Here is an 11,812-nt window from a genome sequence, read left to right as displayed (position 1 = left end):
GCCTCCCAGAGTGCTAGGATTACAGGCATGAGCCACCGCGCCCAGCCTGGCCTGTGTTTTTGGTGTCATGTCCAAGAAAGCACTGCCAAATCGAATGTCCTGAAGCTTTCCCCCCATGTTTTCTCTTAGGAATTTAATAATTTTGGGTCTTACATTTAGGTCTTTAATCCATTTTTATTTAATTTTTGTATATAAGGTAAGGTCCAACTTCATCCTTTTGCATGTGGATATCCAGTTTTCCAACATCATTTGTTGAAGAGACTGCTTTTTCCCCATTGTGTGGTCTTGGCACCATTATTAAAGATCATTTGACCATAAACAGGATATGGGTTCCTCAAAACACTAAAAATAGAATTGCCACATGATCCAACAATCCCCTCTCTAGATACATATCCAGAAAAATTCAAAGCAGGATCTTCAGGAGATATTTACACATCGATGTTAACTTGAAGCATTATTCACAATAGTCGAGAGGTAAAAATAATCCAAATGTCCATTGACATTTAAATGGATAAAGAAAATTTGGTATATATACATGCAATGAAATATTATGTAGCCTTTAAAAGGAGATCCTGCCACATGCTATGACCTGGATGAATGCTGAAGATGTTATGCTAAGTACAATAAGCTAGTCATAAAAAGGACAAATTGTATGATTCTACTCATATGAGATGTCTAAAGTAGTCAAAATCAGTTGGGCACAGTGGGTCATACCTATAATCCCAGCACTTTGGGAGGCCGAGGTGGGAGGATTGCTTGAGGCCAGGAGTTCAAGACCAGCCTGGGAAACACAGGGAGACCCCATCGCTACAAAAACTAAAAAAATTAGCCAGGCATGGAGGCATAGGCTTGTAGTCCCAGCTACTTAAAAGTGGGAGGATCACTTGAGTTCAGGAGTTCCAGGCTGCAGTGAGCTATGATTAGACCACTGTGTTCCAGCCTGTGTTACAGAGCAAGACTCTGTCTCTAAAAAAATAAATAAAGTAGTCAAAAGTCATAGAAACAGGTACAGGTTAAATATCCCTAATCAAAAAATCCAAAATCTGAAATGCTCCAAAATCTGAAACTTTTTGAGCAATATGATGCTGAAAGGAAATGCTCATTGGAGCATTTTAGATTTTGGGGTTAGTGATGTTCAACCAGTAAGCATAATGCAAATATTCCAAAATCTGAAAAAATCCAAAATCCAAAACACTCTGGTCTCAAGCATTTTGGATAAGGGACACAATCTGTAGTAGAAAGGTTGTTGCCAAGGGCTGAGAGAAGGGGAGAGGAGAAATTAGTGTTTATGGGCATAGAGTTTCAGTTTGGCAAGATGAAAAAGTTCTAGAGATTTGTTGCATAACAGTGTGAATACTTATCACTACTGAACCATACTCTTAAAATGGGTAAGATGGTAAATTTTAAATAAAATTTAATTATTTTATTAAAAAATAAAACATGGGGCCTATAGCTCTGAAAAGTAAAAAGAAAGTACTGCCCCTTTAGTCTCCACACCTTAATACCTTCTTACTGTCCCAAGAATAATTTGTTTTAAAATGCGCATTAGAAACTGATAAACTAGCTAGTATTACCCTCAACCCAAAGCCAGACAAAAACATTACAAGAAAAAAAAAAAATCCCAGGCCAATATCCCTGATGCACACAGTTGCTAAAATCCTCAACAAAATACAAGTAAACCAAATTCAACACACATTAAAAGGATCATTCACTATGATCAAGTGAGATTTATCCCAGGGATGCAAGGATGGTTCAATATTTGCAAATCTATAAATGTGATATGCCACATTAACAGAATGAAGGACAAAAACCATATGATCATCTCAACAGATGCAGAAAAAGCACTTGACAAAATTCAACATCCTTTCATGATAAAAAAAAAAAAAGCCCTCTCGACAAATTAGGAATAGAAGGAAACTATCTAAACGTAATAAAGGCCATATATGAAAAGCATGCAGTTAACATCATACTCGGTGAAAAGTTAACAGATTTTCCTCTAAGATCAGAAACAAGACAAGGATTCAAGCCAACAATGGTATGTTAAAAAATAAAAAGAAATAAGACAAGGATGCCCACTCTTGCCACTTCTCTTCAACATAGTACTATAAGTCCTAGCCACAGAGCAATTAGACAAGAGGAAGAAATAAGAAGCATTCAAATTGGAAAGAAATTAATATGTCCATTTGCAGACAACACGATCTTATATATAGAAAATCCTAAAGACTCCACCAAAAATTTGTTAGAATAAACAAATTCAGTAAACTTACAGCATTTATAAAATCAACTTACAAAAATCAGCAGCATTTCTATACACTAACAACTATCCAAAAAGGAAATCAAGAAAACAATCCCATTTACAATAGCTACAAAAAAATAAAATACTTAGGAATAAATTTAACCAAGGAGGTGAAAGATCTATACATTGAAAACTGTAAAACATTGATGAAAGAATTGAAGAAGACACAAGGTAATGCAAATATATCCCATGTTCATCGATTGGAAGAATTAATGTTGTTAAAATGTCCATACTACCCAAAGTGATCTACAGATTCAATGCAATCTCTATCAAAATTCCAATGATATTTTTCACAGAAATAGAAAAAACACTGCTAAAACTGTATGTAACCACAAAAGACCCCAAATAGCCAAAGCAATCTTGAGCAAAAAGGACAAAGCTGGAGGCATCACACTACCTGACTTCAAAGCCACAGTAACCAAAATAGCATGATAATGGCATAAAAACAGACACACAGACCAACGGAACAGAATAGAGAGCCCAAAGATAAATCCATGCATTTAGGGTCAATTGATTTTTGACAAAGGTGCCAAGAACATGCAATGGGGAAAGTACAGTCTCTTCAATAAATGGTGTTGGGAAAACTTAATATCCTCATGCAGAAGAATAAAATTGGACCCTGTCTCACACCACATACAAAAATCAATTCAAAATAGATTAGAGACTTAACTGTAAGACTGAAAGTGTAAAAGTACTAGAAGAAAACATAGGGAAAAAGCTCCAAGACACTGGTCTAGGCAATGATTTTTTAAATAGGAACCCAAACGGACAAGTAACAAAAGCAAAAATAGACAAACGAGATTACATCAAACTAAAAAGCTTCTGCACAAAGATAAAATCAACAGAGTGAAGAGACAACCTACAGAATGGGAGAAGATATTTACAAACCATACATCTGATAAGAGGTTAACAGTCAAAATATATAAGGATCTCAAACAATAGTGAGAAAACAAATAACCCAATAAAAAAATGGGCAAAGGAACTGAATAGCCCCTTCTCAAAAGAAGACATACAAATGGCCAACAATTATATGAAAAAATGTTGAACATCACTAATTATCAGAGAAATGCAAATTAAAACCACAATGAGATACCACCTCACACCTGTCAGAATAGCTATTATCAAAAAGATAAAAGATAGCAAGTATTGGTCAAGATGTGGAGAAAAGGGAACCCTCGTACACTCTTGGCAAGAATGTAAATTGGTGCAGCCATAATGGAAAACAGTATTGCAATTCCTCAAAAAATTAAAAATAGAACTACCAGTTGATCCAGCAATCCCAACTCTGGTTATACATCCAAAGGAAATGAAATCAGTATGTCAATAAGATATACGTGTTCCCATGTTCATTGCAGCACTATTCACAATAGCCTAGATGTGGAATGAACCTAACTGTCCATCAACAGGTGAATGGATAAAGAAAATGTAGTATATACACACAATGGAATACTATTCAACTTTAAAGAAGAATGAGATCCTTTCATTTGTGATAACACGGATGAAACCTGGATGACATTACATTAAATAAAATAAAGCAAGCATAGAAAGACAAATACCACATGATCTCACTTATATGTGGAATCTAAAAAAATAGAACTCATAGAGAGAGTAGAAGGGTGGTTAACAGGAGCTGGCAGGCAGTGAGAGGGAAGGTTGGGGAGATGTTGGTCAAAGAATACAAATTTCAGCAAGATAGGAGAAATAAGTTCAAAAGATCTATTGTACATCATGGGGACTATAGTTGATAACAATGTATTGTATTCTTGAAGATAAGAATCGATAAGAGAGTAGATTTTAAGTGTTCTCACCACAAAAAATGATGAGTATGTGAGACAATGCATGTTACTTACCTCAATTTAGCCCTTCCACAATGTATATATATTTCAAAACAATATGCTATACATGATAAACATATATAATTTTTGTCAATTAAAAAAACAAGTAAAATTGTAGACCCAAAAAAAAGAAACTGATAAACTGGAACAAATAATGTTTAAAAAAGGAAATGTAGAGGAAAAAACTTCTGAAAAAGGAAATGAACATATTCAAATATAGCCTCTACAGACTATAAAACTCATGAAGCAACAATCAATATATATCACGCACCCTGCCCCAACTTCATAAATACTGACAAAGTGGGATATCTAGGGAGAAGACATTGAGTAAAGTTTGATGTAAAATACACACACATAAGGCCGGGCGTGGTGGCTCACGCCTGTAATCCTAGCTCTCTGGGAGGCCGAGGCGGGTGGATTGTTTGAGCTCAGGAGTTCGAAACCAGCCTGAGCAAGAGCGAGACCCCGTCTCTACTAAAAATAGAAAGAAATTAATTGGACAACTAAAAATATATAGAGAAATTAACCGGGCATGGTGGCGCATGCCTGTAGTCCCAGCTACTTGGGAGGCTGAGGCAGGAGGATCGCTTGAGCCGAGGAGTTTGAGGTTGCTGTGAGCTAGGCTAACGCCACGGCACTCACTCTAGCCCAGGCAAAAAAGTGAGACTCTGTTTCAAAAAAAAAAAAAAAAAATACACACACACAAATTCAAAGTAGTTGATGAAAGAGGATAATCAAAGAAATGAAGTGGGAAGGTGGGAAAGCCTTCTAAATCCAGAATAAACAGGCACAAATAAAAAGAGCATAGCCTCATCAGCAAGTGAGTAGTTACAGTCTTCTTTAGTAAGGTAACATGAATAATTCTGGTCAGAATAAAGTCATTCATCTTAACCAAAATAACCTCTCACCTGCAGAGAATAGCTACTGACTAAAAGAGATTGAACCTCTTTATAGACACAGGGAACCTGGAAGCAAGAACCCTGCTGGATAGGAACTAGCAAACTGGGACACTTATACAATGTAGTACAAAAATGAGGCCTATTACATTTCTTTGACAATCAGATGTCTAATGTATGCACTCCAACAAATAGCTTATAGTATTCCAGGGTCTACATAAATTTGGCAGATGAAAGCCTACCTGATGGTGGTGAGGAGAGGAATCTGAGAGGATATACAGCTGCTGTCAAAGATTCTGCAAAATAAAGATCAAGAATAGAGTGACACACTCTTTTTATTGTTTCTTAAAAACTTTCTGAAATAATATCAGTGTACTTAATACGCTTCTCATTGGTTCATGGTATGAAATATATTGTTATTTTAAAATATGTAGGATCAGCCTCTAACAAATCACAGCTAATTAATACATTAAAAGTTACAAGGAATATTATAAAATTCAGTGCTTATAGTTTAGTGTAGAAATCATTTATTTAAACACTATTGCTCCAGACTTGAAATGTACATTCTAAAGTGATAATCTGGACTCTCAAAGTACATTCAGATTCACAATAATATGGGACATACATAAGGGTAGTCTGAAAATGCACAAATAATCTCCAAGTACATGCACGTATCAAGAGGAATTTCCCTATGAGACTCATCAGTTGAGAGCCTGATGGTGTTATTTCCAGGTGCTGACCAGACGAAGACCAACCAGCAACCAAGGAGAGGGGTTCTTGTGGGGCAGCTGGAGAGGAGTCCAGAAGCCTCTGCTGAGTACACCAGCAGAAAGAAACTAACCACATCACCACCACCTCCCCTTCTCCTTGGGCCTACCAGTTCCAGTGTGGTTTCTTGACATTATAGCTCATTGCCTAATTAGATTACTACAAAGCCAAACACTAATGGTTAATGTAACAAGAGTAAAACTCTGTAGCGTAAATGAACAGGAAAGAGACAAATAGGTAGCACTCAGGACAAAGGAAACTACATGGCTGGAAAGGGGACACTGGGATTCCATTTCCGGTGACTCATTCTCTTACTACATCACCTGGCAATTCTCACAGACTGTGTATAAACTAATTGGGCACCTGTCACGTACTGCAGGCCATTCTTTTCCCAATAGGTGGGTCCAAGCTGAAATTAGGTGCCATTCTGGAGCATGGCCCACAGTATATACTCAATAGATACTTGCTGAATGAATAATGAATAAATTCCAACAATCATTTAAGGTAAAAGTCTCATAAACTGAGAAGTGCTTGCAATTTTAAGTAAAATCGGGGATTCTAAAAGAGAACAAAATCATTTTCCTTTGTGGTTACACTAACATTCTTCACATCTTTCTCTACCAACATTATTTTCTGAGTTTTGTTCGAATGGTTTATATTACATTTTTAAATCCATTTTTAGGAAGTAGCTATAGAAAGATACCAAAGCTAAAACCCTAGGACTATAAAACTATATCCATAGTTTGCGTAGAAGCCCAAAGCCCAATTTTTGCTGTTTTCTGCCTGCTCATAGTTTGGGGCTCTGCAATTTCCATTCAGCATGTCACTTGTAGGGTAGACCCCACTGTCCCCAAAGTATGCTAAAATTATCTCCTTTCCAAGATACCACACAGCCTGGTTTCTGGGATTCTTCAGTGCTGAAAAGGAAACCTGACCATCAACTCCCCAGGGTAGCTATAGACCTTCTTTGCCAGTCTCAAGGAAATTCCCAGGACCCAAAAACTGCTCAAAAGCCATTAAGTACAGGTCATTGGTCTTTGGGAACCTAGATTCAGTCACAAAACAGTAACACTAGTGATCAAATAGGGAACAGCAATAAACAAAGCGTTTGGGTCACTGACAAAGTAGCTACAGACTATTTAGATTCCTTAAAAATTTATTTCTGCCTTCCCAATTTACCTCAGCTTACAATCAGCACATGTGGTCACGACTCTGTTACCAGTGAGAGGTGAAAAATAGGCTGAAGCAATGCTCTTTGTATGTTCGGTCAAAGAAATCAAAGGCTGGCTTCCCCTGGCATTCAGGCGCCTTGCATCATAAATATGAACATCCCTGAAATGGGAGGAATAATTATCAATGTTGCCCCAGTACATGTAATGAGCCTCTAGAATAGGGCTGAACATAAGTTATACACTTAAATACTTGCTACACTGAAGAACATTTAAGACAGAATCCTCTAATCCTCTGTATTAATTTAACAAACACTGGTATAGATAAAAAGTAAACTATTAGAAAAATCCCAGAACTACAGAAGATATATGTAATTTGTGTGTATAGAGACAAGTTTCTAGATGGTTTTCCAATCCTTCCAAGAAAAAAGTTAACACAGACCAACAAGTCATATATAACTTTTTTCCTTAAAATTTTAAATTTTCTTGTCATAAGACTAGAAGTAAATGCATATAATGCCAAGGAAAACAAAAATGTGTATTTCTTTATTTTCACTACTTATTAAATCCAAAAGAATTTCTCACTTTCAAAAAAAAAAAAATCACTCAAAAAAACCTCAACCAATATAGAAAGGAAAATTATTTAGCCTTTGGGTATCACAAAGGTCAAATATCTTTGACAACCAAACTAAACCAAGTATTCATGACATTAAGACATAAATCATAAAATTTTATAAAGAACATACCTCAATCCCGCAGTGATAAAATACTGTCTATGCACTGGGTGGACATGAATAGTTCTTATTTTTGTCAAAGAAGAATTGATAAGTTTCTCATAAGAAGTTCCAGGTGTCCGTCTATCTACCAGTGACATATTTCCATCCCAGTGTGCTACTATTAAAGTAGAGGCATCTTCTGCCAAGAAGTCAAAGGAAGAAAAGCTACTTCTTTCATTTCTATATACCTAAGAATATAAATAACAATCAGCTTCTGTAACATTCTTCTTTTAAAGAAAGTTAATGCATAAATTCTTTGGTAAAAGGGTTACAAAACACTTTACCTAAATAACCTCATTTATCCTCCCATCATCCCCATAAGAAGCATAGTACAAAATGGAAACAAAGTCAGGGTATTTAGGATATCTATTACCTCAAGCATTTATCATTTCTGTGTATTGGGAACATTTTAAGTCCTCTCTTCTAGCTATTTTGAAATATACAATACATTGTTGTTAACTATAGTCACCTTACTCTCCTATCAAATGTTAGAACTTATTTCTTCTATCTATCTGTAAAATTTTTAAAAATAGAAACAAAGGCACTGATCAGCTACGAGTGTTGCCTACCATCAAATGGCCCATCTACCCATGTCAGGGCTACATCCCAAATCTCTTAAACCCAGTAAACCTCAGTTCCAGATATACCTTGTGAAATTTACCAGAAAATGAATTGAATCCAAATTCTACACAACTGAAATTATATCTTAATTACAAAGTAACCATGCCAACTAGGTCTAAGATATATGGCTGAATGCTCATCTACTCTTGGTAGAAAAGTAAATAGATAAAAATTTTTGACAGTTAATCAGGCTACATCTATGAAAATATTTAATGCTTACACCCTTTGACCCAATAATTTCACTAAGATATATAATGATGTCTGCTATAAGAATGCTTATTATAATAGCAAAAAGAAGCAACCTAAATATCCACCAACAGGCATCTGGTTAAATAAATAATGGTACATCTCTACTTTGAAATACCATGCAATGCTAAAAAGAATGAGGTAGTTTTATATTACTAACTGTCCAAGATAGACTATTAACTGGAAAAAGCAAGTTGCAAAAGGTTGTATATGTAGTATGACTCCATTAGTGTAAAGAAGGGAAGAAAAAAAAATCTGTAGTCTTCTAAGTATGTGTGCTTTGTGGAAGTATACTCAAGATATACAACAATGGTTAATTCTGGAGAATAGGGGAGGGCAAATTTACTTTCATACTCTGTTTACTGTAAATATTTTCTCGCAAGCATGTTGTTGTTATAATTTCTTAATCACATACAATCCATAGTACTATTAGTTTGGATTTAGGGCTAACACACCTAAAGAACAAAACATAAATATTGAGTAAGAGAGAATCAGAGTTCACTTCCCTGACAGGGAGCAAAAAAAAGAGAATGACCACAATTCTTATTGTTGAATCATGAATTGTTGATTTTTAGTTTTAATAAGCATTATTATAAACTAAGATTAATAAATGAATATACTAAAGGTATCACAACCCCCTACACCCAAAAAAGCCCAATACATACAAATGAAACTTGAAGTATTCAGTCAGTATATTAAAATAATAAAAAACAGGAGTTCTGGAGTCAGACAAACCCAAGTGCACATTCTAGTTCTGTCATCTATGTCCTTGAGCAAGCTAATAAACCTCTCTTTGTCTCAGTTTCTTCATCTGTTAAATGGGATAACATTACTTCTTTTATAGGGTGTTATAAGGCTTAATAATATAAATATAAAGCACATTCAGGATAGTGCCTAGCACATGGTAACTGTTCGGGAACAGTAGTATCAGGAACAAATTACTGACACGTGCAACGACATGAATGAATTTTAACAGCATTGTGCTAAGTGAAAGAAGCCAGACACAAAAAGACTACATACCATATAATTCCATTTGCTTGACATTCTGGGAAAGGCAAAATTATAGGGATGGTAACCACATCAATGGCTGCCAGGGGTGGCAGATAGGAAGAGAAGAATGACTACAAAAGGTCATAAAGTAATTTTGGGGGAAGACAAAGATTTTCTATATTTTGATTGTAGTGGTGGTTACACAGGTGTATACAATTAACCAAAATGCATGGAATTATACACCTAAAAAGATAATTTTTAATGTAACTTATACTTCAAAAAACATGACTTTAAAAAAATACGTGGAGAACTTTTACAACTCAATAAGAAATGTAAATAACCCAATTTAAAAATGGGCAAAGGATCATGACAGACATTTCTCTAAAGAAATACAAATGGACGATAAGCACATGAAAAGATGCTGAATATCATTAATCATTAGGAAAATGTAAACCACAATTATATATCACTTTACACTCACTAGGATGGCTATACTTGCCAGCAATAACAAGTGTTGGCAAGGACGTGAAAAAATTCACGATAGTGGGTATGTAAAATGGTGCAGCTAATTGAGGAAACAGTTTGACGGTTACTCAAAATGTTAAGCGTAGAGTTACCAATATGGACTCAGCAATTCCACTCCTAGGAATATACCCAAGAGAAATGAAGGCATATGTTCACACAAAAATTTGTACATGAATGTTTATACCAGCATTATTTGCAATAGTATAAAAATGGAAACAACACAAATGTTCATCAACTGATGAATGGATGATTAAAATGTGGTATGTGGTGTATGCATACAACAGAATATTATTCAGCCATAGAAAGGAATGAAGTACTGATAACGCTACAACGTGAATGAACTTTGAAAACATTTTGCTAAGTGAAAGAAGCCAGTCACAAAAGACCACAAATTGTACAATTCCATTTATACGAAATGTCCACAATAGGCAAATCTACAGAATCAGAAAGTAGATTAGTGGCTGCCTAGGGACTGGGAAAGGGGGAAATTGGGAATGACTGGAATGGGCATTTCTTTTTAGGCTGACGGAAATGTTCTAAAATTAGACTGTGGTAATGGTTGCACAACTGTGAATTTACTGAAAACCATTGGATTTTGTACTTTAAATGGGTGAACTTCATGGTATGTGAATTATATCTCAGTAAAGCTGTTTCAAAAATAAGTCGAATCTGGCTGGGCGTGGTGGCTCACGCCTGTAATCCTAGCACTCTGGGAGGCCGAGGAGGGTGGATCGTTTGAGCTCAGAAGATCAAGACCAGCCTGAGCAAGAGCGAGACCCCGTCTCTACTAAAAATAGAAAGAAATTAGCTGGACAACTAAAAATATATATAGAAAAAATTAGCCAGGCATGGTGGCGCATGCCTGTAGTCCCAGCTACTCGGGAGGCTGAGGCAGGAGGATTGTTTGAGGTCACTGTGAGCTAGGCTGATGCCACAGCGCTCTAGCCCAGGCAACAGAGTGAGACTCTGTCTCCAAAAAAATAAAAAAAATAAAAAATAAGTAGAATCCATTATTATTAATGACTGATAAATATAGATGCACCTTTAAATTCAAAACTCTAATTTTCTGTAAGAATTTAAACAAATACAAACAGAAGGTGACTGACATAGATAACTACATGGCTGTGCACTAATAACCAAAAGAGGGTTTTCCACAAAAATTATCTGATTTAATCCATGATTTATAATCCATCTATTTCTAATAAAGATTTGAAATATCAGTGTTGCTTTTTGTGACAACAATGTTGCTTTTAAAAAGCTGTTTTTAAAAAGGTAGAGCTGGCTGTGTGCCTGTAGTCCCAGCTACTGAGGGCTGAGGCTGGAGGATCTCTTGAACACAGGAGTTCAAGGCCAACCTGGGCAACACAGCAAGACCACGTTGCTAAAGCAAAAAAAAAAAAACAAAAAAAAAAAACGGGGGGCTGGGGGAGGCAAGTATAATTTAATAAAGGTAGAAATCAAATTTAAAAGAAAAACAAAGGCACAGATAAGAAACCGTATTTCTTGTCTACGGCCATACCACCCTGCACACGCCCGATCCCGTCTGATCTCGGAAACTAAGCAGGGTCGGGCCTGGTTAGTACTTGGATGGGAGAAACTGTATTTCTTCTAGTTGTCAGTATTAGGAAATCAAGTCTGACCAGCAGCACAGCATTAATAGTCTTGAAAGTCTTTTTTCACATGGTTAAAA

General features: G+C 35.9%; 1 protein-coding gene across 1 annotated transcript in view; it reads right to left on the bottom strand.

Annotated features, from left to right (window-relative positions):
- Positions 1–11,812, bottom strand: part of WDR76 (WD repeat domain 76) — a 54,199-nt gene that overhangs the window by 8,662 nt on the left and 33,725 nt on the right. Inside the window, exons 7-9 of the mRNA XM_012649140.1 lie at positions 7,711–7,928; positions 6,975–7,127; positions 5,270–5,323 (exon numbers count right to left, since the gene is read on the bottom strand). Coding sequence (XP_012504594.1) covers positions 5,270–5,323; positions 6,975–7,127; positions 7,711–7,928 — 425 coding nt within the window. The remainder of the gene's footprint in view (positions 1–5,269; positions 5,324–6,974; positions 7,128–7,710; positions 7,929–11,812) is intronic.

The sequence above is a fragment of the Propithecus coquereli genome, unplaced genomic scaffold (genome assembly GCF_000956105.1).
Source record: "Propithecus coquereli isolate 6110/MARCELLA unplaced genomic scaffold, Pcoq_1.0 Scaffold3, whole genome shotgun sequence".
NCBI classification, from domain to species: domain Eukaryota; kingdom Metazoa; phylum Chordata; class Mammalia; order Primates; family Indriidae; genus Propithecus; species Propithecus coquereli.
Note: the sequence above shows the minus strand (reverse complement) of the source record. Positions and strands in the feature narration are given on the sequence as shown.